The sequence below is a fragment of the Canis lupus genome, chromosome 15 (genome assembly GCF_011100685.1).
Source record: "Canis lupus familiaris isolate Mischka breed German Shepherd chromosome 15, alternate assembly UU_Cfam_GSD_1.0, whole genome shotgun sequence".
NCBI lineage: Eukaryota > Metazoa > Chordata > Mammalia > Carnivora > Canidae > Canis > Canis lupus.
In genome coordinates, this window is record NC_049236.1 from 43,175,285 (window position 1) to 43,199,369 (window position 24,085).

The 24,085-nt window shown below is 42.6% G+C and overlaps 1 protein-coding gene and 1 long non-coding RNA gene across 7 annotated transcripts in view; one reads left to right on the plus strand and one right to left on the minus strand.

The window, feature by feature from the left end:
* Positions 1-291: 291 nt before the first annotated feature.
* On the minus strand, positions 292-7,525 carry FREM3 (FRAS1 related extracellular matrix 3). The gene is made up of 2 exons (XM_038558887.1): positions 1,925-7,525; positions 292-507 (listed from the first exon to the last, which is right to left on the minus strand). Exon 1 carries the CDS (start codon positions 5,269-5,271, stop codon positions 4,114-4,116), a length of 1,158 nt encoding a protein of 385 aa, XP_038414815.1. The 5' UTR covers positions 5,272-7,525; the 3' UTR covers positions 292-507; positions 1,925-4,113.
* LOC119877042 overlaps positions 6,579-24,085 on the plus strand; it is a 136,591-nt gene continuing 119,084 nt past the window's right edge. For all 6 annotated transcript variants that reach the window (XR_005370740.1, XR_005370742.1, XR_005370741.1 and 3 more), the window contains exon 1: positions 6,579-6,724. This is a non-coding gene — a long non-coding RNA (uncharacterized LOC119877042). The remainder of the gene's footprint in view (positions 6,725-24,085) is intronic.

Consider the following 24,085-nt stretch of genomic DNA (forward strand, 5'->3'; position numbering starts at 1 on the left):
ATTGTCACACATAAATATTTCATAGGTAAAATACTTCATATTTCATTATTGACATTTCTCCTTGCTTCCCCTTTCAAAACAGAAATTTGTCAAGGATCATTTGGCATAGGATTACAAATAAAGCAAAAAGAATTCATTTGTTTCTATTATGGCATATGCTGACTGTGATTACTATGTAAATAATTTAATTTTTTTTCAATTTTATATTGATTCTAAATAACCAAGACTCTCTATTAAGTTTTCTTTTTTTTAAATTTTTATTTATTTATGATAGTTACAGAGAGAGAGAGAGGGAGGCAGAGACACAGGCAGAGGGAGAAGCAGGCTCCATGCACCGGGAGCTCGACATGGGATTCGATCCTGGGTCTCCGGGATCACGCCCTGGGCCCCTCTATTAAGGTTTCAATGGTGACTTACCATTGTCTTCAACAGAGAAGTAGAAGATATCTTTTGTTACTTTGCTTCCTTCATTCAACACATACCAGATCTTCCTTTCATCCATGTCAGCTAATAAAAGAGCAAGTATCACTCATCATGTCGACTCAATAGAAAATGAGTATGATAAGAACTTCAATGGGTTAAGGCGTGAAAATACTACAATAAATGAATTTTAAAATTATTAAACGAATACAAATCTAACTTAAAAAATGACTACGTGAACATAAATTTAATTTTTTCTTAAAATTTTTTTCTTAAAGTTGCACTGGCAAAACTAGAATGTTAGTTTAAAATTTTGTTCCTGTGTTATGTGTATGATCTGTAGGATAATCCACAACAAGAAAGACACTCTAGTTAAGCATGTTTTACAACATCCTGGCCCTCTATGGAGAACTGAGTCTATCTGGTTTAGGTTTACTGTACAAGCATGGAGCTTGGCATGATGATGGTTATTCATTAACTATTTGTCAAAATAAGTTTAAATAACTGCTGCATTTCTAAGAAAAAATAAAAAGGGAATAAAATCATGATTTTTAAAATTACCTATTCTCTTGGATTTTTAACAATTTTCACTTGGTCTATATTTGTGTGTTTTGTATAGATAACTATTAGTATATTAAAGATAATTTTGCATTTTAATTATTCTTATAATTATAAGAATTATACAGATAATTCTTATAAAAGTACCTATGATTTTATTGGCTTTAGAAGTAATTCTGAAAATGTAACTAAACTATTTTTTAAACACTCTTCTAAATTTTAACTCTATTTAGGTATATATGTATCATGTGTAGAAAATTCCATGTATCTCTTCATATCTCATGCATAAAGCTACATGAAAAAGTTTTAAGACAGTGTAAAGAGCTGGCAAAGACAGCAGGTGTCACATCTCCTGGGAAAACAGAGGAACCTGCCTCAAGTTCACTTTTAGTAGTAATGACAAATATATTTTAAAAAGATCTTTAAAGCACATCCTTCTACACACTGAGGAAAATTTGGTTCTATGCTTTTTTTTTAGATGCATAAATTACATTTGAATAGTACAATAAAATGTGCAGTGTAATATTTATCTCCATAATCTAAATATAAAATATCTTCAGAAATCTAAACTTGCTGATAAACTATGAAAACAATCCCTAGATATGTGATTCTTAAAATTAGAAATTAAACTGATATCAAAATTAATGTAATCATATATTATAATGATAGTTCAGAAGCAGAAGCTGTCCACCTGTGTTCTAAAATTTTAAGGCATAACTACTAGCCTTACTAGATATCTGAGGGTTAAATGCATATCCTGATGAAATGGCTGCAAAAGGACTAGTTGCCTTTTTTTGGTTATCAGAATAATCTCATATTCCACCATATTTCATTAGAATCAGGATCATTCTGCCAATGGGCTGAGGTTGGGACAATTTTATACAGAATTGGGAGATTTGATTTGCTAAAGGAGAGGGACAGAGGCATCAGGGACATTGTTACTAACCTTGTGTAAACACTCGAGTGCTCTCGTTTCCAAGACCAGTGTTGATAATGAAGCCATGCTCTGGTCCTCTGGTCACTTTATACTTCAGGAACACATGGAAACTGTCTTGATACTCTGCCCTCAGGGACCTGCTGGTAATCAGGAAGCTCATGTGTCCAGTGTGAAGGCACTTCAAGGCTGATGCCCCTTTGTTAATGGCAACCTGGGGGAGCCTGTTGTCTAGAGGATTTATATGGATCCTCATTACTTGAGGTTTGTGTGTCTCTAGGACAGGGTCTGGGAAAACATAGAAATCGGCATGAGTTCCATCTGTCACAGTCAAGGGAAACTCTTCAGTTGTCTCACTGCCATCATGCCAGTAGCTAATAAGGTTCTCATTCAGGTCCTGCTTGGTGAAGGTGGCCGCAGGATGGCTGCCATTATACAAGATCCTGCCATGGATGGGAAGCTGGGTGATAGTAAAGAGGAGAAGATGATCTGGAGTATCCTCATCTTCCCCTGTTAACTCGAAGGGAGTGATCTGTTTGCTTTCCCCTTCCTGCAGTATTAATTTATGGATGGTCAAGATAGGCTTCTTATCATCTACCTCTGTGATAAAGATCCTGAAGGTCTGGAACACAGTGTTGAGTCCATCAGTCACTTGAAACTCAAAGCTGTCCATCTTTATCTCATCATTTGAAGTGTGGACATAGACTATTTTGTTGCTAGCCAACTGAAGCTGAGTGAAAGAGGCAACGGGCTTCCCTGGGTGGTCAGAGCTCTCCAAGTGCCCCAGGCTAGGGGCCCGTGTGATTCTGAAGTGATGCTGTTCATTATGGCTGTTGATGTCACTGGTGCTAAACAGATTGGTGGTAAGGGCCACTCTGCCACCTTCAGTCAGGGTAAGCCCTTAGCTAACCACCTCAGGGAAGACCTTGTTTAAGCTGCCAATAGTGATGTAGAAGTAGTGGCCTATCAAAGGGTTAATCCCATCAGTTACATCAAACTTGATAATGTCAAGAACTCCTTCTTGGCCTGTGTGGGTATAACAGATGAGGCCTCTGTCAATCTCATCCTGGGTAAAGTTCATCCCTAAGGTGAGGTTATTCCTCCCCTCCCCTCTGGGTTTTCTCAGTTCTGTAGAAGCCCTTGTTGAGGCTCTGAATGGAGGACAAAACTGAGGCTCTTTTCATCAGAGTCAGGGTCTGTGGCCTTAAGGATCCAATTTGTGATGACCTTGGTGTGTCCATTCTCTACTTCCAACCCATCATTGATGGTCAGATGAGGCGTTTCATCATCCACCAGGATCACCATAATGGGTACCTTCCTGTGGATGGTGTGTTTGCCATCACTCAGCCAGACCTCAAAACTATCTTCCGTGGTCTCAGAATCATCATGCTCATACACAATTGTGGAGGCCTCCTGGATCTCCTGTAAGGTGAAGCTGTGAATAGGCTGGCTGCCTGTGGCCAGCTGCTGTATGATTCGTCCATGCTGAGGGAGCACTGTGAGCTGAAAGTGGAGCTCATTTGGTGGCAAGTCAGCATCTGCTCCATTGAGCAGTGTGGTGTCTATGACAAGGCTCATCCCCTCTAATACCACAAACTCACCAGCAAAAAGTTCAGGCTGCTCATCATTGATGGGTAAGATGGTTATAGGGAAGAAGACATTTGGGGAGAAGTTGATGCCATCAGAACAATGAAAGGTGAATTGATCTTTCTGTGGCTCTAACCCCTTGTGAATACTCTGTACATAATTGATATGCCTCACTTGGACATCTCTGATGGAGAAAGCACTGATGGGGCTACCAGCCCATGATTCTTTTGAGCCAGGAGCTGGTGCAATGTTTTCCAGGTAGCCAGAGGCTGGCTGACCAGTCACTGTGCATAGGATTTTATCTTGGGATGTGTCCACATCTTCAATGCTTAGATGTTGTAAGGTCAAGGGACTCTTCATGCCTTCATCAACAATATGGGACTTCCCCACCAAGACTGTGGGTGCCACATTGTCCACAGGCAGCACGACCACTTGCACCTGCACTCTCTTTACTATGCTGTCTCCCACCACCCATAGATAAGAATCATTGGAGAGGGTGAAGCTGAAGGCATCATGTTGTTTCTGGAAACCAACTTCACCTCCCGTGTGGAGAGCGACTACTACCCTGCTGATGAGATCCTCTTGGGTGAATTGTTCTGCAGGTAAACCATTCACTAGAAGAGTCCCAATTTTGGGCTATCCTCCATAATGAAAGATAGCATCAAGTCACCTGTGCCTTTCTTTTTGCCTTGTATGACGCCTATGGTGATCTCAGTGGCTCTGCTCTCTAGTACATCTATGGAAACATCTAATATTGGACTACCTGTAATAGAGATCCTGGGACTTTTGTCAGCTACAGTGGGATGCACGGAAATCTGGACAGTGATGGGTATGTGGTACACCATGTCACTTATCTCCAGATTGAAGGTGTCATTGGTGGCTTGGTCTCTCCTGTGTTGGTAAGAGACATTCCCATTAATAATATCAGCTTGCATGAAAAGTTCCCCTGGAATCATATCTTTATTTAAGTAATGCAGGTGTCCATGTTGGGGACCCCAGACTAATATGAAGGCAATCTGGTCAACATCTATGTCTGGGTCTTTGACATCCAATTCATTATTACTGAGGATAAAACTTTCTCCCTCTAAGACAGTAAAGCCTCTGTTGGTGACTTCTGGAGGCTGATTGTCCACAGGCTTCAGGAATAATGTGAATGTGCCAGGTACAGTGTTTCCTGCAGCATCCTCCACTTGGTAGGTGAACAGCACAACCCGTGGTACAATACCCAGCTTCTTCCATGGGGGCTGGTAGGCAACTTTGTAGAGATTTAGCTGGGCCTGGGTGAATTGCGTGATGGGTGTATCTGGTGAGTCAGTTAGCACAATTTCTCCAGCCCGTACTTGATGGTTGTCATCTGTATCAGTTGGGGGTGTCAGTAGGGTGTACCACAGGTTCTGGTCATCCGTGTCCTGGTCTATATATTGGAGGAATTTCTTCTGGAAGTGAGTGAGTTGGTACTGGTGCACAGTCATTTCTAGGGTAGTTTCTGGAAATAGTTCTGGACTCTGCAGATCCACTGGTTGAACTTTAATGGTGAATAAGTGCTGGTTAGATAGATTGGGTGGGTCATGGTCATCCTGTACATGGAAAGTCATCTGGGCCATTACAGGTTGAGGGCTATGGGGTCCAAGATGGCAGTAGAAGAGTTTCCCTTCCATTATGTCTTGCTGAAGCCACTCAGTCACCACCTTCTCATAAAGTCCTTCTTTTTCCACATAATACCAATCTTCATCTTCAGGATAGAGAGGTGGTTCAGCCTGCCGCAGCAGCATCTCTCCTGGGATGAGTAGGAGTAGGAGGAGCCAGAGGTCAGATACCCCTCTTTTTCTTCCTTTTCTCCTTCTAGAGGCTGGTCCTCCAGCACAAAGTGGATAGTTGAGTCATCAGTCAATATTAGTAGCACTCAGGACAAAGGGGGAAATCTGGACCACCTGTCCTTCTGTAACTGGGAGTGCAATGTTGGCCTTGACCTTTGGTGGTTCATCATCGACAGGTATGATGGTGACAGGGAAGAGGAATTCCACCTGGTGGTGCCCATCCTGCATCCAGAAAATGATACTGTCACTGTAGGTGTTGCTGCCATCATGTCGGTATACCACTCGCCCTGCTGCCAGGTCCACTGGTGTGAAATGCTCGTACCCACCAGGTGCTTCCAAGTACCACCAGCTGCCCGTGTCTCAAGCCCCTTACTACCGTTACTGTCACTTCTTCCAGGTTATCATCATCACTGATCTGAAGGCTGTGGCTGCTGGACAGGGGCTTTAACTGATCTTCAAATAGCAGTAGTCCCTGGTTATATCTAGCCACTGGGGCCAGGGTGTTCATGGGCTTCATTATCACCGTGAAGGCAAAGGGGTCTGAGGTGGCGCCGCCTCCATCCACCACCTCCAGCTCCAGCTGGAAGAGGTGCTCTGGATTCAAGTTCTCTGTTGGGGGCTGATAGGCAATTTGCAGTTCCCGCAGTTCCCGCTGGGTGAAGAAAGAAACTGGGAGACCCAGGGGGTCATCGGTGCTGACCACATACCCCTGCTTCCCTGGTGTGGTTGTGGGGGCACTGAGAATGTTGAAGACCAGGTCATCAGGGTCAGACTCCGTGTCCTCTGCAGCCAGTGCCTCAGGGGTTAGGGCTGTTAGCAAGAACTGATTGACCTCATTGTCATCAGGGCCCCAAAACTGGGCCTGGGCGCAGTGTTCTCTACTCCGTCGCGGATGCTCACCAGCAACTGGAGGTGCTCCCGCGGCCGCACCTCCACTGACCCAGCGCCTGTGTCTTCTGGCCCTAGCAGCGCCGCCATCAAGGGCACATAGTCCCAGCTGGGCGACGGGGTGGCGGCGGTATGCTGGTAGCGCACGCCGGCTCTGACGGAAGCCTCACAGTCCCTGCCTTCGCCTCTGGGGACAGGAGCCCCCGTGGCGTCCACCAAACGTCCATACCTGGGCAGTGGGCCGCCCTGGGGAGGAGGAAGGGTGAGCCGGCACCTGCGGGTCCCAGAGGTTCCCCAACGGTTCACCGGGGCGGCGAAGTCCAGCACGCTCCCGTCGATGGCTTGGCTCCAGCCCCGCAGCTTCTCCACCAACCAGGGCCTGTTGCGCGTCACCAGCTCCGGCTGGGGGAAGGTCAGTCAGGTCGGCAGCCGGCGTGAAGGGCAGTGCCGGCGTGTAAGTCGGGGCGTCGTAGCGCAGGTGCAGCCGTAGCCGAGCGCGACCCGGGCTCGCGGAGCCAAAGTGAGTGTACGGGACCTGGTGGGGTCCGAAGGCGCAGGGGAAGCGGCCGGGGGAGAGAGAGAGCAGGGCGTCCAGCACCGTCACCTCGCACCGGTCCCCGGGCTGCACTTGAATTACCAGGGCCCGGAGCGGGTCGAGCCAAAGCGAGCGGCCCACGGGAACCCGGAGTCCAGGGTTGGCGATCAGGATGCTGGCGGGGTCGGGGCTCCTGCGGGTCAGTGCGCCCCAGGTGGGCCGGTAGAGCGCAGGGGGGGGATTCGGTCCCGGATGAGGGTACCTGTCCCTGCAGCACCGGGCAGCTCAGGAACGTGTAGGCAAGCGCCGCGACAGGCTGCCGGGGCGTCCCAGCCGTGGGTCCTTGCCGCTGGGATGCCTGGAGAGCACCCGACCCGAAGAGGGCAGGCCCAAGTACAGGTGCGGGCTGGGGAGCAGGTGGCCCTGTCCGCTGGGAGCCGAGGCGCGGACTCAGAGCTTCAGCTGTGGCAGGTAAAGGCAGCGGGGAGAACGGGCTCCGCCCCCATCTGCCCCGCCTGCGTCTTGAGTCTCTCCCGGGCTGACTCAGGGGCCGCCTGGAGACGCCCCAACACCGGGGACCCTAGCGAGAGTGCCGGGGTTCGCCCCCGCGCTCCTGCGTGCGGGAGCTGCTGCCTTACAGACCTTCGTGCCGCAGGGGTCGTCGGCCTCCGTGCAGCCGTGCAGCCCGGCGGGCGGCCTCAAACCAGCTGCTCGGGATACTGTCCCCGGGAGCCCCCAGGAGCCCCCAGGAGATTGTCCTTTAGGACCGGGAGCCGGATCGCGACTGTCCCCAGGTCGGTCCTGCGCGTGGAAGACCCGGCGCTCCTGCGGTCCATTCAGCCCGGAAACGGGGTTTCTGATGGGGGCGGGGGTACCGTCCCCCTTCCTTACCGCTGACAGGCGCGTGCTTTCTAGCCCAAATTGAGTCTTACTTCGGACATGAAAGAAGCTAGTGGGAGCTATTTTGCAAATAGGATTTTCTAGCTACCTGTGGATTGAAGCAGCTTGTTCCAGACCTTGTAATTAGGTGCTTCAAAATAACCCTGGCGTTTTTCTTCTGCTCAGTTCTTAAGGAAAAAGATTAGCGTCCAGGTTGGTGACCTTGAATAGCTTTTAAAATCTGTTTCTAGTCAGTGGGTCTCACCTACCACAATCCCGTGTGCAGGTTGGCTTCCTTCCGGCTTTTTTTTTTTTTTAGATTATGGTTTCCGTATCTGGTCAACAGTGGCTCCCTCTGAGTTTATTAGACATGCTGTTTCCTAAATACTTTCTTTGTAGAAAAATATATAGTAGCCAGAGGAGAGAATGTCAAGAGAAACAGTAGCAGAGAAAATACCCCAGGTACTTGGATCAACCTCTGTGAATTAACTTAACACTTGGAATGGAATTAGGCTTTCCTTGTGGCTTTAAGGATTCCTGTCTTCCCTGGGTGTAGTGTTAGCTACTTAGTTTCATATTCCTTTTTTATTTTTATTTTTAAAGTATTTATTTGAGAGAGAAAGCGGCGCTGATGCACAAGTTGGGAGGGAGGGGCAGAGGGAGAGGAGAAAGAGAGAGAGCGCAGCAGACTCCCTGTTGAGTGCAGGGTAGGGGGTGGGGCTCAATCCCAGGACCCTGAGATCTTGACCTGAGCCACCCAGGTGCCCCTTCATGTCTTTTTTTGTTGTTATTAAATATTAGAGGTGCCCATTTAGGCACAAGGTAGACTAATCTTTCCCTGTAATTGAGATGGTAATGTGCTTTCTTAGGCAATAATCTAACGTGAGACAAGTCTCACAAGAGACTCGCAAGTCTCTGAAAATAGGTGTGTCTGAAACTGCAGTGGTAAATATGGCTTAAATGGGGGACTATAGATATATACGATGTTATAATTTGATAATTAGTTTGTTTTACTCTGTTGCAAGATGCCGGTCTTCTGCATTTCAGCAGCAGTAGCAGCACTGACTCCCAGAGCAGAAATAATCTGCTATTGGCTTGAAAACCTTAATATTCTCTTTAAATATTTAATTAGCCAGTGAAGGGTCCATGGGTCTATATAATCCACTGACGTGGAATGCCAGTACACCTCATTAGCACAAATTTGTTCATATAATTGAATATTAAGAGACAGTAAATTTGAAACAAAATGTTTAGCCTAATTATGCTAGTCCTGTGTATCTAGAAATTGTTTTAAAAAATATTTTAAACTGAAACAGGTAAAATTCCATTGTAAATGAAAGAGACATTATATTTCATAAAACTATTACCTTGTCCAAAGGATGGTTTTTCTAGAATAGAGCTTTTTTTTGCATATACTAAACTTCACCAAATGAATATTCCTGTACAAGTATAATTTTGGTTCCTGTCCAAGCATCACTCACTCTGGGCAACTATGTTGTCCAGGTGCTATTTTCATTATAGGCAGAGATGGGAGTAGGCACCCAAGATGACAAACTCCTAGGTGTTTATTTCTGTCCTCTGATCCTCCACCTCTAGGTACCATTCTCTCTACTGTTCTTCTGTTCTTCCCTACCAAGTTTCTTGAAAGTGAGGTTTTTGTTTTTCCTGCTATCTAGAGGACTTACTCTGCCACTCACTCTGCCACTTCACTCACTTAGAACAGACGTCTGGCTTCCACTTTAAAGACATCAAAAAAAAAAAAATTCTATGTGAGTTCATTACTAACCTCCATGTGGTAAAATCCCATGACTAGGTCTCATCTTGTTCGTTTGCCACACCCTTCTGGTTTTCCTCCTCCTTCTCCATTTAAGTCTATCTTCTTCAGGAAGCCCTTTTCCTATGCTCCCCAAGCCATATTAAATCTGTAGTTATGCATTTGTGGATAACCTGAGTAAGCTGCATGAGAGCAGGGGGCATGCAGTGTTGACCCCTGATAGCCAGTGCTGATGCCAAGGATTGGCACATAGCAGGTACATAAAAGTATTTGTTGATTGAATGAATAAAAGATTGAGAAGTAGTAATCGATGTACTGCGAAGTCTAGGTGCCAGGCAAAGAAGAAACCAAAGCAATGCGAGTAGTATAGGGTAACTTCTTTTGTAACTAAACCCGAGTCCATCTACCCAATGTCTAGCAAAGACAACCATTGAGACGTTGGGTTGATTCTGGAGGTGGCCAAAGCAGGGGAGGGCGAGAGCCTCAAACCCACCTCCCTGCAGGAGGAGAGTCAAGGTGATTTAAAAGCATATGAAAAAGGTCTGGGTGAAAGTTGTAGCTTTAGCAGTCCTGTTAACCCTTTGGTTACCAGTCTCAATCCCCATTGTCTTCGGATTATTGCTCATTCTTGAGGGAATTGGGATAATGACCCTTCTGCTTCCTTCCTGCTAAAAATGGGGCAGAGATCAGGATTAAAGGAATGGAAACTTTTTGTACTGATTTAGAAATCTTTAGTTCTAAGTTGAAAGCCAATATTTTACATTGCCAGGATTTTTGTACCTTGGTTAATAGTTCTTATACTATTTTATCTAGAGCCTTAGGGTAGATTTGTTATAACCAAGTAGCTCGTTGTACTTGTCCATGGATGTCTTTGGACCAACTCTAAATAGTAGTTACAGGTCCACCAGAGGCTTGCTGGTCCAAGCAGGGTTCCTTTTGATATTCATTTATTCTGTTTTTCCAGTTTATTTGGGTCTCCAGGAGGGTTTAATTTCCATTAATGCCCAAGGCTTTGGATGCTGCTTGTGTGACTTTTGCCACAAATGCAGCTCCATTGTCGCTCTAAATTGTTAGTGGCAGTCAAAACCTAGGAATGATTTTGCTTAAAGTGTTTTAACAATTTCTGAGGCCTTCCGTGAACAGCATGGAAAAGCTTCACCAAAATCTGTAAGGTTGTCTATAAATACTAGCAAATATCATAAGTTTACTTGTTGTTTTTGGCATCATGGTAGGATCTACCTGCCAGGCTTCTCCAGGCTTGGTGTCTCTAAGTTGTAAACCATTTAGAACTGGTAGGGGCCAAGTCTTAGGATTGTTTTTAGCACACATGTCACATTTTTAAATGGTTCTCTAAAGATTGGGACGTGCAATATAGTTCTGGATCCAAGAGTAGCATCTCACCCATGATAGATACTTTGGGGAAATACGGTTAAATATTTCTCCCATAAGACATCCTGGGGGTAAGGATTCATTGTATTTCCAGCTGGGTTTAATGCCAACATGTTGTTTAAATCCCCATTCCTTGGTTCTTCCTGGGTCCTCCAAGGACTATTGTGGTTTGATACTCTAGTTAAGTCTATGTCTGGTACTAAAGCCATTAGAGAGGGTTTTGGATCTTTGTCCAGACTTCCAACTTGGTAGCCTGATCTGCCCAGCTGTTTCCTTGGGTGAGCAGTCTGATTTCTGGTGTTCTCAGCAGTGGACAATAGCTGATAGGATCATATCCAGCTCTTAATGGTCTTTGATTGATAGAACTGTTCTTATCCATAAACATCTCAAAGTCTGGATTTTTCCAGTGGCAGATCCATCAAATCAGGATGGCTGGCATGAACTTGCTCAATTTTCTATAGGTCTCTGGTGATATTTGAGTGGTTTATATGGCAACAGGCATGAAGATGGCCTAAATTTGGGCCATTGTGCAGTTTTTCCTCCGAAGTTTATTAAGTTGTCTGGCTTCAGTTTGCAGGGCTTTAGGAAAAAGAGCAGCAGTTTTGTTTCTCTATGATTCCAAGTTGAAAGAATGGGAGAGAATTGGAAATATTAGTGTGTCGAGTCTTGGCCAGATATTTGAAGAAAGTAGAAGTATTTGGAATCCAGCTCAGTTTTAGAGGTGAGGAAGCACTCTGTAAACAGCTAATAAGAACTAGAATCTAGCATCCACAAAAGTGTGTTTTGCGAAACAAAATGTGTTGTCATTTTGAGAAATCCACACCATTTCTCTAAAATGACCCTCCTTTCCAAAGATAGCTAAATTAGGACTAAATTGCTTAAAAAATAATTTGTAAAATGTTTGAAATAAACTTGGCCTAATTATTTACCTAAGTGCAGCAAAATAGTGATTGACATATAGGTTTTTTGTTTGCTTGTTTATTTTTTTAAAATCTGTTTTCCTGGAACCTTTCCTAAGAAATTTCAGATCGAACTTCTAATAGCTTTTCAAGGTTAAGAGGCCAAGCTAAATACTTGCCATCAGACTTCACCCGCAATACCTAGAGCTTTGGGTGAATTCCTCTCTTCTTGAGGTCTCCAAAATAGACTGAAGTTTCTGTACCTGCTGGGAAGTGACCTTCCCTATTCACGTGGGAAAGCTGCCGGTACCCCTATAAGCAAGGTATCAGGCCAGTTTTTCCAAAGGGCTTTATTGGTTCCATAAAGTCAACCTTAGTTCCTGAAAGCTGACTGGTCATATCTGAGTCCATGCATATCTCCCTCAAATAGGACATTTGGGTCAAAGTCTTGATAATATAACTAATGTTTCCAATTGTTTCCTGACATAAGGAGAACAGATTCTTATTAAACTTTTGTAAATAAATTCATTGCTATGGAAATAGAAAACTACTCACTGGGACTTTTTGAATTCTGGAGGATCAGGTAGGGAGATAAAGATACATGTTTCATATTTGTTTACAAAGTAATGTTTTACCAAATTTCTATAAATCATAGATTGCCTTAAATCTGGAAGAACAAACATTAGAGAACTAGCAATGTTTCAAACAAGAGTCTGTTTGAACACAGTTTTCCCATTAGATCCACAAATTCTTACTCGGTTTAGTTTTATGATCTCAAAGGTATCCGAGACCTGTAATTGTTATTATGATGCAACTGACAAGGAAATTCTGTGACATACAACACTTTAATAATTAGAATTATAGGTCATAACATTGTACCAGGACATATCAAAACCTTAGAATTTTATAATTTCTGGGACATTGATAGCAATCACCCCTACCGTATAACCTAAGGAGGTTTATCATCACTTATTTGACAAGGCTTCCCATGTAATTTGACATACCAAATCAACAAGCCTAATTATTTAAAAAAACAAAACAAAACACTTCACTTAGAAGTTCAATTCTGGAAAGTTTGTCAGAAATATCAGAAGGCTTAGGGGTGCCTGGGTGGCTTAGTCAGTCGGGCGTCTGCCTTCTGCTCAGGTTATGACCCCAGGGTCCTGGGATCCAGCCTGCCTCTCCCTCACCCTCTCCCTCTGCCTGCAGCTCCCCCTGCTTATGCTCTCTGTCAAATAAACAAAATCTTAAAAAAAAAAAAAAAGTATCAGCGGCTTTAAACAATATGCCTAAATAGGATTAGATCATTACAAACCTTAATATTTATGTATTTAGGCAAGGTGGCAATAAGATTCTAAAGGCAAGTGCAGAGGGTTGCATAGTTGTTTCAACTTTAATTAATCAAAGACCTAATAAAGATAAAACATAGGCACTTTGTTTTTTTTCTAGGCAGATTAAAGATAAAAAAACTTTGCAATTTAGACTGATCTAAAAACTGTCATTTTAATAGAGAGAAAAGCCAAATTCCAATCCCATACTGCTGTACTTCTGATATGAAGACTCATTCAATCCAAGAGGGTGAATTTTTGAAAATTACTCAGTCTCTTCTGGTATCCTCCCTCCCCTGTCCCATGCTGATAATGTTGAGGCGAGGACTCCGGGGCACTGCGAGGACCTGCGTGCCTGTGACAGGTGCTGGGATGTGCCGACCAGAATCCCGATCAGGAACAAAGGGCTCTGGGCTGTAGGAATGAGGCCAACAGTTCTCAACTCCCCAAAGCCAGACCTAAGACAATTGCCTCGCCTAGGGCATGCCCTCCCCCAGGTGGTCACGTTCAATGACTGTCCAACCTGAGGACACAGAAATCCAGCCCTTTTGTCCCAGGCTAGGGTAGTTCTGAAGGGTGATCCAATGTTCGGAGCTCCTCAGAGAATCACGAAGACTTCTGCTGATGCACCACTGCTCACCTACTGCCTAATCTTGCCTTTTTATTCTTCCTTTGCTTCCTCAGGTGATCACTCCTAATAGCCTTTACACATGAATCTCCAGAATCTTAGTCCTGACCAGGCACAAAATTCCTTTCCAAAGAGTCCCTTCTCACCAACCTTCTACAACTTTCCTTTTACATTCGTTCAGATTTTGTCCTAAGTTTTCTTTCTCGCTTTCCTGGCCTGCAGAGTTGTTCCCTTATTATTTCCAGTAGTCTTATTTATTAAAACTATTTACATCTATTTGTTCTTAAATTACCCATAAAACTTTGAGGCATTCGACAAAGTTCTGAGGTCTATTATTTTTTTCTTTTCTGACAAATTTTGCAATGGAGGTAACATTAACTTATCTGACTTTCAGTAAACACAAGCAGAATAAAAATTTTACATTTAATGCTGTTAATTCTAATGACATATCCATTTTAATTAAACCAACAACCTTAACTTTAATACTATTTTTCAAGATTTTGTGAACTTAATTTCAATTTTTTTGAGTTTTAGAATGTCCAATTCTTAAAAGTACTTGCCTTTAAACTAAATAGAGCTCTTTTACAAATTAATTTTAGCAACACCATCGAAGGTAGAGAAGTTGTCAAGCTGGCACAACATACACGAACATACACAAATACACAAACAAGATGCAAACAGAATCTTAAAGGCCCAATTTCCAAATATTTCCCTTTTACAAAACAAAGCTAATTGCAAGATAGTATTATAATTCACAGATCCACTATTTGGTCATTTTTATCAGGAGTCTAATGAATGTGGTCAAGCAACGTTGCAAAAAAAACTTGGAGTTTTGGAGAATAGCGCCCAAAGGGCTGCATCTGGAAATTGAATTGTCATTTCCTATTTTCCAGTTAGAACATGGATGGTTTTATGCAAATATATGGAAAGCTGCAGAGGCAGGCAAACCAAATGAAGCTCAGAGGACCTCTGTGAGCATTGGCTTCTCCTCAAAAGTTGGGGCTTGTCCGACTGAACCAAATGACCTTTTTTTTTTTTTTTTTTAACATTTTACTTATCTATTCATGAGAGACAGAGAGAGAGAGAGAGAGAGAGAGAGAGAGGCAGAAACACAGGCAGAAGGAGAAGCAGGCTCCATGCAGGGAGCCTGATGTGGGACTCAATCCCAGGTCTCCAGGACCATGCCCTGGGCTGAAGGCAGGTGCTAAACCGCTGAGCCACCGGGGCTGCCCCCAAATGGCTTTCTACTTTCTAGTTCCTCCTGAAAAGTCAGAGTGTCATTGACTGAACCAAAGGGCTTCTTCATCAGCTTTTTAAGCTAGAAAAGGAGGTGAAGAGACCCAAAAGCCCCTATATGGAAGCAACAAAATAAGAGGAAGAAATCTAGGAGAGCCAAGGCAAATAGGAGAAGAAATATGCTCAGGTGCTATTCCACATGCGGTACTCATCAAAAGACATCTGTCTGTGCAAACTAAACCCCTAAACCATTTCTTGCAGCAAGAATTAAATTGAGTGCCAAAGGTTAGGTGCCAGGTGTGGTGGGGCCACAGGGACGGTCCCCAGGAAAAAGATCCTAGGCAGCTGTTCGGATTTGTCACTGGACTTCCATTACCAGCTGGGGACCCATGAACCATAGGCAAAAAAGCGTGGGGTTGGCTCGTCAACTTTGTAACCAAACCCAAATTCCTGTGCCTGATAGGCAGCCAAGATGATCACTGAGACATCAAGAGTATAGTAAGGAAAGGGCTTCTCTGAGAGGCGCCAAATGAGGAGACCAAAAGACAAACCTACAAGGCACCTCCTGGGAGGAGGTGGGTCAGGGAAATTTAAGGGCAAATGAAAAAGATTTGGGTAAAAAGCTGCATCTGTGCTTATTGGTCCCATTGACCCTTTGGTTACCAATTTTACTTTCTTCCATCCTCAGATTTTGTCAATTCCTTAGAGGCTGGTGACAGTCTGTGTAGAGAATGCAAATTTGATTTCTAGTCAAATCTTTATTTTATCAAAGTCACCCCCCTGCCACCGAACAATTTCATTTATTCACATTATATATCTTTTTCATCTCTCATCATCCTAAATTTATTCTTTTAAACCGAGCTGCATTTTACTTTGTAAATTAATTCAATTTTCACCAAAAGCATGTCCTCCGGGGAAGGACTCCTCATATGTCCCTGTCACTCCAGGGAACTTTCTATCAAGTCTTGCTCCATAAATAATTGTCTCTGTCCTAAGTACATAAATGACATTTAATAGGTCATAGAAAGGAGACAATGTGTCCAAATATCCTCTCTGTGCTTTGGCAGGGAGACAGTCCATTTTTGGAAAAGTCACATCCCGCTTTTAGGGGAAGTGACTGAGAACAAGCAGGGCAGATTTCTGCCCTATGAACTAATAAGTCCCAGAATAGTGTCTCTACTCCTCATCAAGGCTAAGCTGTGGAACCTGCTCTTTGCTGAAGTTGTTTTTTTTTCTCTTCCAGCTGGGGAATAGAAGGGCCTAAATATCACAAGATGAGTACCTTGAATCAAATTGCTTGCAAATGTTTACCATTATATACTGCAGTAGAACCTACCTAGAGGCTTTATTCTAATTGGCCTTGGGCCCAGCCATGGTTTCCTAGACATTGAAGAATATGATTTAGGAGGGTACAGATTAAAAAAACAAATAAGCTTCCCCCTCAAAAAAAAAAATTTTAAAATGGCATCCACTGGCTGTGTAGGTCATTTGTCATCTGTCAGGACAGCAGCTCCAAGAGAGGTTAAGTCCATTAAGCACATAGCCTGTAATGGCCAATCAGCCTTGTCCCATCAGAGTCAGTGCGGCACCCCTATTTCTTACCAGCCCCTCCTATCCTGAAGAATGCAGTGGCTGCAGCTCCACCTCAGTGATTGTATCCCAGGGTCACAGCTTCCTTTGCATAGATCTGGTCAGGGATCTCAATGCCCTGGCATGGGCACTATTGTTCTCTGTGTTTCCACATGTCACAGGGTGTTGTTAAAGACAAGCTTCACCCAAGGAGGCAAGGAGATCATCACGCCCAAGGGGAGGAACCACACAGCTTGTATTGAAGATATGGTGCTGCATTCATCAACTTCTAAAATATTCCCAGCAATTACTTCCAGCCATCCTATGAATGTAAAGTACACTGTTACTGACCAAGCATTTGGGACCTAGGGGGTGTGGGGAAGGAGAAGGACAGGATCAGAATGTTTTGTCTGCTCTTCTGAGATTTCAGCTGACATCTGGAAAAGAGCAGGTGGTCCTAGCTCTTTCATGCCAGAAAGAGCCATCCTTCAGGCCGTTGGGTACAAGATCCCTGACTCCCAGGGCTCCTGTTTTGGAGGTGGCTGCCCAGGGAAGATGATGGTTGGTGAGGAGTCCCGGGCAGGGGAGCCTCTGGGAAGTAGATGATGAAGGTTCTTTTTGGCTCTGCACAAGGACAAAGAGCTGATTCAAATTCCTTCAGTCCTGGTTGAAAATCAGACCCTGGGAGAACAAAAGGCATTATTTAGCACCAATTTATGACACGATGATTGATCCTGTTACATGAAACCATACAACATATAAAAGAAGTAGTTTTTATTTCAAAGGAAGGCATGAAGAACACATGAAAAAACAGAATCAAAGGATTGAGTTTTTTAAGTTTATTTGGCATTCTTCGTTCATTTATAGTATATGTAAGTACAGTGTCTATTTGGCAGAGATTTCTATAAGTAGTTTAAAATTTTAGAAGCAAAAACTCTCATGAGTGGTATTTAATTGCCAGTGGTTTTTTTTTTTTTTTTTTTGAGAAATCTCAGTTGAATCTGATGTCAGAATGACTTAAAGATGCTATTTTGTTCGTTATTTGCGTTTTTAATTAATCAAATTTGAATGAGTTAGGAAGTTTGTCTCTTAGGCATAGTCCCATTACTTTGTATGTAAGTTTTATCTGATGGGAATTATGCATTTTTAATAAATCAGCTTTTTCTTTCTCTTAAGAATCGATATGGTGAATATTGCAATAATGGTTTCAGCCCTGAAATGTAAAGCTCAGCCAAATTCTGAAAATAATTTGGTAGCATATTTATCAATTAAATATAATTACTATTGCTTCTCATTTTTTCTTTTGCATATGCTTTCAGAGTGGTGTTCTAATTTTTTCCTTTTAATCAATTATACAAGTGCAGAATATGCATAGTAAATACATGACTATGACAATATAATTCTACCATTTTTAATTGTTTTGTAAGGAAATTAAAGCTTTATCAATCTTACTGCAAAATATAATTAATAGCATTGAATATTCAATAGCACATACGCATGATGACTTAAATACTTAAATATCAACATAGTTTTTTGTGTTAAATCATTAGTATTAAATGATGTTGTGTTAGTTTCCTAGGGCTGCTATAACAAAGTACCACAGACTGAGCGGCTTAACCAATAGAAATTTATAGTCTCACAACTCTGGAGGATGGAAGTCTGAAATCAAGGTTCCACAGGCTTGGTTCCTTCCTTGAGAGGGGGCTCTGGTCCAGGCCTCTCTCCTTGATTTGTAGATAACCATCTCCTCCTTCTGTGTCTTTATATGTCATCTTCCCTCTATGCGTATCTCCGTGCCCAAATTTCCTCTTTTTTCTAAGGACACTAATCATATTGGGTTAGAGTCCACTCTAATGGCGTCCTTTAAGTTTGATCATCTTTGTAAAGATCCTGTCTCCAAATAAGATCACATTCTGAGGTACTGAGGGTCAGGAGTGTGATGTATGGATCTTGGGGAGACACGATTTAAGCCATAGCACTCTTGCTTTGGCCCTCCAGACTCATACCCCTTTCACATACAAAACACATTCATCCCATCTCAACATCTCTAAAGCTTAACCCATTCCAGCATCAACTCTAAGTCCAAAATATCCAAATACCATCTAAATCACTTATGGGTGACACTTGGCATTTAATTCATCCTGGGGCAAAATTCCTCTCCATCTGTGAACCTATGAAACCAGAAAACGGAGTTAGCAGTTTCCAAAATACAATGGTGGGTCAGGCGTAGGGCAGACATTTCCATTCTAAAAGGATAAGATGAGAAAGGAAGTAAGAGTTGTGGGTCCCAAACATGTCTGACCTTGGCAGGGAAAATGCCATTAAATTTCAAGTCTTGAGATTAGTCCTCTTTGGCTGGGTGCTGTCACTGTTCTGTCCTTTGGAACCACCTGCATGAGTAGCAGTCCCACTCTTCAGCGGAGGGTGGGTATGTAACAATATTCTGAACTAGGTGTAACCTGTAAAGGTTACTAACTTGGTAGAAAAACATTTGCCAGGCAAGTTGAAGGGTGGAACAGTCTTTTTTTTTTTAATATTTTATTTATTTATTCATGAGAGACACACACAGATTGGGAGAGAGAGGCAGAGACACAGGCAGAGGGAGAAGCAGGTCTATGCAGGAGGCCTGATGTGGGACTTGATTCCCGGTCTCCAGGATCAGGCCCTGGGCTGGAGGTGGCGCTAAACCGCTGAGCCACCTGGGCTGCCTGGGGGGTGGGGGGAACAATCTAATTTGAATTCCATCTCATTAACAAGGGACTGATTAGGGGCACTTGGGTGGCCCAGTTGGTTAAACATCTGCCTTTGACTCAGGTCATGATCTTGGGGTTCTGGAATCAAGCCGCATGCCCGGCTGGCTCCCTGCTCAGTCCCCCCTCCTCATGCTCTCTCTCTCTCTCTCAAATAAATAAATAAAATCTTTAAAAAAAAAATAAGGAGCTGTTTATTCGTACTTAGAATTAATGCAATGAATGTTCCACGTAAATTCATATGAGGCTGGTTAGGTAGAAAATCAATTCTGGAAGGTCTTATGGAGAAGAGTAAATCCACTTTATTATTAGTTTTTTTCCCCCAGAAATAATGACAATAAAAATCATCAACAATATATCATGTAGCCACATTTATTCCTACCATGATTTTTTTCTCTAGAGTCAAATTTTTGCAAACCAACACCAAACTGACCTATGGAAAATCCTCAGGTTATAGATGTGTATATTTCCCTCAGATTGGACTAAAAACTTTCCCTTTTAAAGTGATCAGGGAATGAAGATGGAGAGGATGCCATATAAATGTTGCTTCACTAATTGACTTGTCAATTTTGAAACTTATTCACACTAACTGCACGGAGGCTTTAATTACGATGTTCAAAATATTTTTTAAAGTGGCAAATTTATTTAATTTTGACTTTCAAGGGCATTTCCAAGTTAAGTTTATGTTCAGTAAAATTTTTTTTTTTAAGATTTTATTTGTTTATTTGAGAGAGAGAGAGAGAGAGAGAGCATGAACAGGGGTGAGGGGTGGAGGGAGAGGGAGAAGCAGACTCCCCCTGAGCAGGGGGACTCCTGGGATCATGACCTGAGCTGAAGGCAGATACTTAACCGACTAAGCCACCAGATGCCCCTCACATTTTAAAAAATATTTATTTATTTATATTTAGAAAGAGAGTGCACAAGTGGTGGGGAGGGGGGAGGAGCAAAGGCAGAGGGAGAGCAGACTTCCTACCATGCAGGGAGCCCAATCTGGGTCTCAATCCTAGGATTCCGGGATCACTACCCGAGCCAAAGGCAGACTCTTTACCAACTGAGCTACCCAGGCACCCACATTCAGAAAACTTAAACAAGTTTTATTAAATACTTTCTGTTAGGTATTCCAAAGGAAATTGACCTAATCATTTACTAAAGACTAATGTATTACTGGCATATCAGAAGTATTCTTTTTTTTTTTTTTTTATCAGAAGTATTCTTAAAAGACTTTAAAAGTAGCAGGATGGTCCAATAAGAGTATATTTGTCTGTGTGAATGGGGATATGTGCTATCTCAGCAAGAGAGAAACATGGTAGACTTGCTGAAGGCAGCCTGGAGACCAGTAGGTAGGGCTTCTTGAAATCACGTCAAGCAGCACAACCCATCATTCTCTCCCTCCCCACTAAATGATAGGTGTGGGCATTTTAGAGTCACTGCCAAAATCTTGCTTAGAAAAACTTATTTTTGAACCATTAATCTCAAATGTCATTATTATTTTGGAGGATTGACAAGGTTAACAGGTGTGATCACACTGTGTTTGGAGAATTTGAAGGAGTTCTGATCTCAACTACTTAAAGCTTAGACAGATAGCATGAATTAATCAAGACATAAGGGCAGAAGAAAATAGAAGAGAGAGACTGTGTCTTGGTCTGGCCCAACAAAGTGCATGCTTTATACTCAAGCATGGTTGTCATCTATTAAGGGACACAGTGTTGTTTTGCAAAGTATCTTTTGTTTGCCAAGATGTGAGATTTTTGGAAGATGTCCATATTTTAGACATTATTTAGCACTACAATATTTAGCACTACAGCGTATATAGTATAGCATGGGCCAGGGAGAAAGGACCTTCATATAAATGTAGTTTCATCTTAAATTGAGATCATGAGAAATGACCATTGGTATACAGCTGTATCCATTGACCCTGTTGTAGTAGAGAAGAAAGCTGCATGGCAAAGGAGCTTCCTGGGGACATGGCAGTTGACCCTGGAGGGGTGTTGAAGCCAAGAGTGGGTTTCATAGTGGCCGTACACTGTGAATTGATCCTAAATTTTGTATGCAGGCCATCTCTAGGTCCAAAATCTACTCAGTGCCTCATTATTCTATTCTGGAGGATTTATGGAATGGAAATCACCATGTTTTAGGGGAAGGAAAAGACAGAGGAAAGGAAAGTGGTGGTGGATAATTATAGGGGAAAATACAACAGAAGGGGAGAGAAGGCTCATGGGGAGAGAGAGAATGAAGACAATAGGATGAACTCTCAGAGTGAGACTTAAAGGAGATGATGTGGCAAGTGCCAGGGATGGAGGCATCCAGGCCTCCCAGCACCTGTGGTTTCCTTGCTCATGCCTTCCCTTTAGAGGTATGAATTGCTTTTTCATTTATTTGTGTCCACAGGACCCAGTGCATAGTGGTGTCCAGTAAGATTTTTTCAGTGAATCATTCCAAAGTGTATGTCTGGTTGTTAGAGTCCACATAATTACATGGTATGTTATATATAGATCTTTCTGGGTTTGCCCTTAGTACCTATATAATATGGAGAGGAATAGTTTGTGTCTTTTTTTTAATAATAAGTTTATTTTTTATTGGTGTTCAATTTACAAACATACAGAATAACACCCAGTGCTCATCCCATCAACTGTCCCCCTCAGTGCCCATCACCCATTCACCCCCACCCCCTGCCCTCCTCCCCTTCCACCACCCCTAGTTCGTTTCCCAGAATTAGCAGTCTTAATGTTCTGTCTCCCTTTCTGATATTTCCCACACATTTCTTCTCCCTTCTCTAATATTCCCTTTCAATATTATTTATATTCCCCAAAAGAATGAGACCATATAATGTTTGTCCTTCTCCGATTGACTTATTTCACTCAGCATAATACCCTCCAGTTCCATCCATGTTGAAGCAAATGGTGGGTATTTGTCGTTTCTAAGGGCTGAGTAATATTCCATTGTATACATAAACCACATCTTCTTTATCCATTCATCTTTCGATGGACACCGAGGCTCCTTCCACAGTTTGGCTATTGTGGACATTGCTGCTAGAAACATCGGGGTGCAGGTGTCCTGGCGTTTCATTGCATCTGTATCTTTGGGGTAAATCCCCAACAGTGCAATTGCTGGGTCGTAGGGCAGGTCTATTTTTAATTCTTTGAGGAACCTCCACAGTTTTCCAGAGTGGCTGCACCAGTTCACATTCCCACCAACAGTGTAAGAGGGTTCCCTTTTCTCCGCATCCTCTCCAACATTTGTGGTTTCCTGCCTTGTTAATGTTCCCCATTCTCACTGGTGTGAGGTGGTATCTCATTGTGGTTTTGATTTGTATTTCCCTGATGGCAGGTGATGCAGAGCATTTTCTCATGTGCATGTTGGCCATGTCTATGTCTTCCTCTGTGAGATTTCTGTTCATGTCTTTTGCCCATTTCATGATTGGATTGTTTGTTTCTTGGCTGTTGAGTTTAATAAATTCTTTATAGATCTTGGATACTAGCCCTTTATCTGATGTGTCATTTGCAAATATCTTCTCCCATTCTGTAGGTTGTCTTTTAGTTTTGTTGACTGTATTCTTTGTTGTGCAAAAGCTTCTTATCTTGATGAAGTCCCAATAGTTTCTTTTTGCTTTTGTTTCTTTTGCCTTCGTGGATGTATCTTGCAAGAAGTTACTGTGGCCGAGTTCAAAAAGGGTGTTGCCTGTGTTCTCCTCTAAGATTTTGATGGAATCTTGTCTCACATTTAGATCTTTCATCCATTTTGGGTTTATCTTTGTGTATGGTGCAAGAGAGTGGTCTAGTTTCATTCTTCTGCATGTGGATGTCCAATTTTCCCAGCACCATTTATTGAAGAGACTGTCTTTCTTCCAGTGGATAGTCTTTCCTCCTTTATCGAATATTAGTTGACCATAAAGTTGAGGGTCTACTTCTGGATTCTATTCTGTTCCATTGATCTATGTGTCTGTTTTTGTGCCAGTATCACACTGTCTTGATGACCACAGCTTTGTAGTACAACCTGAAATCCGGCATTGTGATGCCCCCAGATATGGTTTTCTTTTTTAAAATTCCCCTGGCTATTCGGGGTCTTTTCTGATTCCACACAAATCTTAAAATAATTTGTTCTAACTCTCTGAAGAAAGTCCATGGTATTTTGATAGGGATTGCATTAAACGTGTAAATTGCCCTGGGTAACATTGACATTTTCACAATATTAATTCTGCCATTCCATGAGCATGGAATATTTTTCATCTCTTTGTGTCTTCCTCAATTTCTTTTAGAAGTGTTCTATAGTTTTTAGGGTATAGATCCTTTACTTCTTTGGTTAGGTTTATTCCTAGGTATCTTATGCTTTTGGGTGCAATTGTAAATGGGATTGACTCCTTAATTTCTCTTTCTTCAGTCTCATTGTTAGTGTATAGAAATGCCATTGACTTCTGGGCATTGATTTTGTATCCTGCCATGCTGCCAAATTGCTGTATGAATTCTAGCAATCTTGGGGTGGAGGCTTTTGGGTTTTCTATGTAGAGTATCATGTCATCGGCGAAGAGGGAGAGTTTGACTTCTTTGCCAATTTGAATGCCTTTAATGTCTTTTTGTTGTCTGATTGCTGAGGCTAGGACTTCCAGTACTATGTTGAATAGCAGTGGTGAGAGTGGACATCCCTGTCTTGTTCCTGATCTTAGGGGAAAGGCTCCCAGTGCTTCCCCATTGAGAATGATATTTGCTGTGGGCTTTTCGTAGATGGCTTTTAAGATGTCGAGGAATGTTCCCTGTATCCCTACACTCTGAAGAGTTTTGATTAGGAATGGATGCTGTATTTTGTCAAATGCTTTCTCTGCATCTAATGAGAGGATTATATGGTTCTTGGTTTTTCTCTTGCTGATATGATGAATCACATTGATTGTTTTATGAGTGTT

Excerpts from the sequence above, each read along its gene's own strand:
- FREM3 (XM_038558887.1), bottom strand. The coding sequence starts at position 5,271 with ATGCTGCTGCGGCAGGCTGAACCACCTCTCTATCCTGAAGATGAAGAT.